Below are 7,249 nucleotides of genomic sequence, written 5' to 3'. Positions count from 1 at the left end.
GAGTTACCAACATTCTGCTTTTCTGCCTTCACCTCTTCCCATCCAATCTCTTATCATTGTTGTGGTTGTTAGCGTCATAATTCTTTAGGTAAGAATGGCAACCCACTCCAGTACTCTTGCCTGGAAAATCCCATGGACGGAGGAGCCTGGTGGACTGCAGTCCATGGGGTCGCTAAGCGTCAGACACGACTGAGCGACTTCCCTTTCACTTTTCACTTTCATGCATTGGAGAAGGAAATGGCAACCCACTCCAGTGTTCTTGCCTGGAGAATCCCAGGGACGGGGGAGCCTGGTGTGCTGTCTATGGGGTCGCACAGAGTCGGACATGACTGAAGTGACTTAGCAGCAGCAGCAGCAGATGTATTGAAATGCACAAATCTAACAATTAGCAAAATGTATTTTACTTAGTACAACTTAATGTGTGCTGCTGTATCTGTTTCCTTTTGTGTTATTTTTGTTTTCTTACTTTCCTAACAGTAAAAGTAAGTTCTTATAAAACTAAAAAGTAAGTTGATAACAAGGGGGAAACAAGCAGCAAAAATGAGAATTAACATATTTAAGACATACTTATACCTCCCCTCCATTCAGCAACAAGTCCTCAGGACCCCCACATTCCCTCTGTGCTTTTTCACACACCTCTCCTGAGTAGCCAGGTCTCTCAGGAGCCTGGGAGGGCTGGGTGGCCTTCTCGTGGGAGGTGTCCCAGCAACAGGACCCATGAACACAGCTAGGCCCAGGGCTGCATCCCAGGCCAGCAGCCCTAAACCCAGTCCCTGCACCTCTGGGGGAGCCCTCACACTTCCAGGTCCATAAGAACCTCTGTATTCACCACAGCAGGGGCCTCTCTGGGACCCTACCTGGACCAGTGCACGGCAGGGTGAGGCCTCCTAACCCTGCCTGGGGAGGCTGGTCCCAGGAGAGGTTGCCCTGGTGACCAGCAGAGGCTCCTCCCAGGGTTACTGTGGGCAGCCACGTTGCCCAGCAACCAAGTGGCAGCGTCCCTTGAGCCAGGACCACAGCTGCGCCCAGCCCTGTGCGACTTCTCCCAGGCCTGGGGGACCCCTGGGGCCCTGCCCTTATTCCCCAGGACCAGGACAGCTGCTGCCTCTGATCACAATGAACATCATTCTCTCCAGGTAAGCAGCTCCATGCTGGCCCCAGCTGAGAGGGAGGGGGGCGGCCAAGTTCTCAGGGCCAAATTAACTGAGATAGATGAGGCTGCCTGGACTGCTGAGGGGGTGGTGATAAGGATGCTGTCCTGCCCGCACCACACCCACCTCAAGGTCAAGGGACCATGGGGGCTTCCAGACTCGGGCCTCCATCTACTTCTCCAGCATTTTTGCCCACAGACCTGGGGTAGCTAAATTTACACGGTCCACTCCAACTTCTCTAGCTCATCTCTACCTAGGAAATCCCTTTATGCTTCAAAACCCACCAGGCATCATCCCTTCTGTGGAACTGTTCCCAACCCCACTGCCTGCAGCCTGATTCAATCACTGCTTTCTCAACTGCCTGTCCCTTAGCCAGCTGTTCCCACACCTGGATCCTCTGGGGATTGCAAACTCTGGACCACCTGATGTGTTTATTTACAAATGTAACCCCTGGGCCCCACTCACAGGGAGTCTAGGTCACAAGCCTGGGGGAGGGTGGGCTGGGATTCTGCAGGCTTAACTTGTGCCCTAGGTGATTCTGATTGAGGGGTCGAAGGACTCCACCTGGAGGGACAGAGAATGCAGCTGGCTGTGTGACCTGGAGCAAGGTGCTTCACCTCTCTGGCCTCCATGTACCTTGCTTGCAGGGTCATGCACATGATGGGTACTGCACCAGTTAGGGTTTCTGGGGAGGACAAAAAGCCCTCCTCCCAGCTTCCAGCCTTAGAGATACCATTAGAGGAATGCTCGGCTGGGAGGTTTGGTCAGAGGCGGCTAGGGCAGCAACCACCTGGGATGAGGGATGAGGACAGGGTGCAGTGGGGTGAGAGGGAGGTGAGTGAGGCTGTGCCACTCAGCTGTCTCAGGAAGACAAAATCCAGCAGGTCCTCACTCACTCCGCACTTCTTCATGGAACACCTTTGATGGGCAGGCTGCTGGCTAGCAGCACATAAAAAATGAGTCAGCAAGCCCTCGCCCCCCACCCCTCTGCACAACAGGAAGTGATAAGTACTGGAAAATGGTGCACCACAAGGACAAACAAGGTCCAGGGCTGGGAGAGGCAGGAGGGACCCAAGGCAGAGCACAGGGTCTTTAGGGCCGTGAAACTTCTCTATGATGCTGCGATAGTTGGAGACAGGGCATCGAGCATTTGTCAAAACCTATGACATATACCACACCAAGAGGGAACCTTCAGGTAAATGAGGGACTTTAGTTAATACGGATGTATCGCCATGGGTTCGTCTTTTGTAACAAAGGTCCTGCAGAAAGGAAGGCTGTTAATAATAGGGGAAACCACGTGCTAGGGAACGGTTTGCGGGAACACTCTGTACTTTCCACTGTTTTTCTGTAAACCTAAAACTATTTCCCCCCCAAAAAAGTTTATTAATTCCAAAAATAAAAAGCTTTATGATGCAGAGAAGGCAGAGAATTTCAACAGCTCAGGAAAAAGACAGAATCAGGGAATTTCATAGAAGAGAGGTCACTGCCCCTCAGGATGGCTGGAATACAGACCAACTCTACCGGGAAGATAAACCCCCTCTAAAGGATCTCACGGTGCGAAAGGCCAAGTTAGGAGCCAAACCCACGCTTGCATGCCTGCCTGGCCACTGACCAGTCCCATGGCCCCTCTGGCCTCTGGCATCTGCCTTGCTGGCCTGACCCAGAGACTGTGGGTATTATCTTGGGGAGCAGGCACCTGGGCCAGGCCTGCCACTGAGGAGGAGGGCCGTGGGTGGGCAGTCCCTGTGTCACCTGTGTGGGTGTGACCTGGCTGGGTTTCACTGCCCAGAACGGCCCCTCAGGCCCGTGCCTCCCCAGGGACAGCCAGGTTCGGGTGATGGAGGACACAGTGACCAATGCTGAGAAGTCCTTCGGCCAGTTCTGCTCACTGCTGGCCGCCTACACCCGCAAGACAGCCCGGCTGCGTGACAAGGCCGACCAGCTGGTCAAACAGCTCATCGACTTCGCCAATACAGAGAACCCAGAGATGCGGGCCACCCTGAGGAACTTCGCTGAGGACTTGGCCAAAGTGCAAGATTATAGGCAAGCTGAGGTGAGCAGGTAGCTCCGGAGGAGCCACTTCCCAGGGTGGGGGGCAGTCTGAGGGTTGGCGCAGCCTGGTGGGGTTCACAGTTAGTGGATGCATCTCCTGCAAAGACAGCCCCAGAGGAGCCAGGGTGAAATCTTAGTTTATAGAACTGAGAGCCTGGAGGCTTGTGCAAGACAAGAAAGATGCAGGGAGTCAGGAAAAGAATTAACAATGGAAACTCCATGTGGTGTATATACAACGGAACACTACTCATCCATTAAAAACACCAATAACGCCATCTGCAGTAACACGGATGGACCTTGAGATTATCATACTAAGTGAAATCAGAAAGATAAAGGTAAGTGTCATAAGATACCACTTATATGTGGGATCTAATATATGACACAAATAAACACCTATGATAAAGACTCACAGATACAGAGGACAGACTTGTGGTTGCCAAGGGGGAAGACGTGGGAGAGGCATGGATTGGGAATTTGGGATTAGCAGAGGCAAACTATTACATATAGGATAGATAAACAACAAGGTCCTACTGTAGAGCACAGGGAACTATACTCGATATCTTGGGATAAACCATAACGGAAAAGAATGTGTAACTGAGTCACTCTGCTGTAGAGCAAAAATTAACAATATTGTAAATCAATGTTTAGGGATGGACTAGGAGTTTGGGTGGAGAAGGCAATGGCCCCCACTCCAGTACTCTTGCCTGGAAAATCCCATGGGCGGAGGAGCCTGGAAGGCTGCAGTCCATGGGGTAGCGAAGAGTCGGACACGACTGAGCGACTTAACTTTCGCTTTTCACTTCCATGCATTGGAGAAGGAAATGGCAACCCACTCCAGTGTTCTTGCCTGGAGAATCCCAGGGACGGGGGAGTCTGGTGGGCTGCCGTCTATGGGGTCGCACAGAGTCGAACACGACTGAAGTGACTTAGCAGCAGCAGTAGCAGGAGTTTGGGATTAAAAGTAAAATGAAATAAAATAAAATAATAATCTCCAGCCAGCCCCCAAAAAATCCCCTCTGCTATGGTAGAGAAGACTGAAACAGCTTTTCTATCGAATAAGCATTAAACCAGAAGACAATGCATGTTGCAGGTGATCAGATAAGTGATGGCAAAAACAGAGAAACCTTACTCCCCACCAAGTGCACTCTCTGGAGATAGGAGATGACTGTCCTCAGGGAGGGGATGCCCTGAGAACAGGGAAGGGGACAGTGCCTCTGTCACAGAGGACTTCCTAATTCCACCCGGTGATTAGGGGGCCAACTGGGCTGGCCAATCATCTTTATCCAGAGCAAACTAAAACCTCTTTCTAACAAACAGGTAGGTACGGCCTGGAGCCAGGTGCCAGGCAAACTTCCTGGAGACACTGTCCTCCTGATGTTTACAGTTCAGAGATGACTGGCCTGGCCTGGTTATAAAACCAGCCAGAGGCTTCTTTAGCTTTTAAAAGGTTTACATCCATCTCAAAGGGACAGAGAAAGGATCTGTAACTGCCAAGTTTTTCCAAAGAATTGCTGTACAGAAAGGGAGGGGAAAATGTTCCTTTCCCTTTTGGCATTTGGGGAAATTATTATTTTTTTTTAGATTTGCATTTAGAAGAGCCACAAGCCTTGATGGAGGAGGAGGAAGGGGTTGGGTAGGGATTCCAGATCCCCTGGCCCATCTGTCAAGCCAGACTCAGATCTTATTAGAAAGGCATATTTGGGGGCAATGCCCTGGATGTGCTGAGTCAGAACCTCTGGAGAGGGGGTGGCTGGCGATCAGGGTTATAAGAAAAGCCCTTGGAGGGACCCCTATGCCTGCTTAGTGTGACATCCACAGGGTAAGCACTTGATCCACGCCAGCTTTAACTGGACTATTACTATTACCGATAATGTTCACTTAAGTGTCAAGCGTTGGGCTTGCACACAGACACTGACCCAGGGGCGTGAAGTGTCCCCTCACCCACCCTGCCAGTCTCTGGGGCTTCCCAGCGTGGTCCACTCTGGGTTCTCTGCTAGTTTGTGTTCCAGGTGACTCTGTCAGCCTCCTTGGTGACAACTTAAGGCAGTCTGGAGAAATAAAATGCACTGCGTCCCACCCAGTTGCTAAGAAACCCTGGGCGGGTACACTCCTTATACCCATTTTACAGGCCAGGAAACGGGCTCATCAAGAGGAAATGTGTGACTGTGCTCTTGGGAGGCACAGCTCTGAGCCCAGGCTGGTGCTCGCAACCCCAAGGCTGGGGGATAGCCCAATGTACAGTCCTGGGTATGCAGTCAGAGCACTATAAATGCAGGCCAGGGACCGCACAGCCTCTCAGCATCTCTCTGGCTCCACCTGTTCTGACTGTGTGTGTGTTTACGTGCCCCCAGGTAGAGAGGCTGGAGACCAAGGTCGTCAACCCCCTGAAGCTCTACGGGGTGCAAATAAAGCAGACCCGGGTGAGCAAGGGCAAGGCGCTGCGGGGTGGGCCCCTACTCCCTGCGGGGTGGGCCACAGGGAGGGAGACACTGGCTGGGCTGGGGCCTCGGGAAACCACCCTCCTCTTCCTTAGGCTGAGATCAAGAAATTCAAAAGTGTCCGGAACAATGAAATCAAACAACTGGAAAAACTGGAGAAACTGAGGCAGAAATCCCCTTCGGATAGACAGACCATCGTATCCCTCCCGCGGCAGGGGCTGGGGGTGGGGGGTCGGGGCAGTATGTCACTGCACCCTCTGGGTGGGGGCTGCGTGGGCCACCCCAGGGGATGCTGGTTAACCTAGATCCCTAACAAAACCATTCTCAGTCTCAGGTGAGCGTCACAAATCTGTGTGAGGAAGGCAAGCTCACATGCAGGTAATGAATAGACTCACAAAATGGCAAGGTGAGCTCTACCCGGACAGGTGTGTGCAGGGCCCTGGGCTCAGGATGGGAGGATCAAAGGTCTTGGGAAAGCCATTGGTTGGGACTTGGGAGACCTGGGTTCTGTCCCATCAGCAATGCTATTCAGGCAAGTCGAGGAGTCAATCCTCACCACAGCCTGCTTCCTTGGGGTTACCTACTTACTGCTTGTAGAAGGCAGGCACTTGTAGATGAGAAAATGGAGAAAAGTGACTTGCCCAAGGTCACAGAGAGCTAAGGGGCCAACCCCAACTCACCTCTGTGTGTTCCTTCACGTGCCAGGCCTGCCATGGAGTCAGGCCATAGAGATTAAATCAAAGCAACCAATAAAGTAATCAACTAAAATCGTTCCACATATAGGAATTAATTATCAGCAAATGTGGAGTACCTACGGAGAAGGCAATGGCACCCCACTCCAGTACTCTTGCCTGGAGAATCCCATGGATGGAGGAGCCTGGTAGGCTGCAGTCCATAGGGTCGCGAAGAGTCGGACACGACTGAACGACTTCACTTTCATGCATTGGAGAAGGAGGTGGCGACCCACTCCAGTGTTCTTGCCTGGAGAATCCCAGGGACGGGGAGGCCTGGTGGGCTGCAGTCTACGGGGTCGCACAGAGTCGGACACGACTGAAGCGACTTAGCAGCAGCAGCAGCAGTGGAGTACCTAACAGGTTATAGTTAGAGTAATAGCTCAGCTGCACCCACTCTTTCATTCTTGGAACAATCCTGCAAAGCAAGCCTTATTACTGACCCATGTTTGCAGGCAAGTACATTGAGACTCTGGGAGGTTAAGCCACTTGACTGAGGTCACACAGCTAAGTGGGTCTGTCCAAGTGGCAGCTGCCCCTTTTGCTGTGGTCCTACTTGGCCATTCCTTCGATGACCAAATTGGCAAGAGGTGCCCATTACACAGGACAGCTGGCCCAAAAGTAGGGCAAAGGAACAGAGAATGATCCAGAATGGAGTCCCCATGACACCTTCTATCTCTGGGGCCAGGCAGAGACCAGCGTGCAGAGGGCCTCAGTGGATGCCAGCCGCACCTCCCACCAGCTGGAGGAGACAGTGGACACCTTCCAGAAGCAGAAGCTAAAGGACATTCAGGTAGGGGTGATCGGTCCCTGGTCAGAAGTCCTCGGGCTGTTTCATGTGTGAACTTTGGTGTGTTTGCTCATGTATGTCTGTGCA

At 52.2% G+C, this 7,249-nt stretch overlaps 1 protein-coding gene across 1 annotated transcript in view; it reads left to right on the top strand.

The window, feature by feature from the left end:
* The first annotated feature begins 994 nt into the window (after positions 1 to 994).
* FAM92B (family with sequence similarity 92, member B) overlaps positions 995 to 7,249 on the top strand; it is an 11,934-nt gene continuing 5,679 nt past the window's right edge. The window contains exons 1-6 of the mRNA XM_010850830.1: positions 995 to 1,136; positions 2,970 to 3,204; positions 5,555 to 5,623; positions 5,737 to 5,838; positions 5,970 to 5,975; positions 7,061 to 7,165. Coding sequence (XP_010849132.1) covers positions 1,117 to 1,136; positions 2,970 to 3,204; positions 5,555 to 5,623; positions 5,737 to 5,838; positions 5,970 to 5,975; positions 7,061 to 7,165 — 537 coding nt within the window. The 5' untranslated portion in view covers positions 995 to 1,116. The remainder of the gene's footprint in view (positions 1,137 to 2,969; positions 3,205 to 5,554; positions 5,624 to 5,736; positions 5,839 to 5,969; positions 5,976 to 7,060; positions 7,166 to 7,249) is intronic.

Source organism: Bison bison, unplaced genomic scaffold, assembly GCF_000754665.1.
Source record: "Bison bison bison isolate TAMUID 2011002044 unplaced genomic scaffold, Bison_UMD1.0 scf7180017864295, whole genome shotgun sequence".
Taxonomy (NCBI): Eukaryota; Metazoa; Chordata; class Mammalia; order Artiodactyla; family Bovidae; genus Bison; species Bison bison.
The sequence above is the reverse complement of the archived record's forward strand: the minus strand, read 5'-3'. Positions and strand labels throughout refer to the sequence as shown.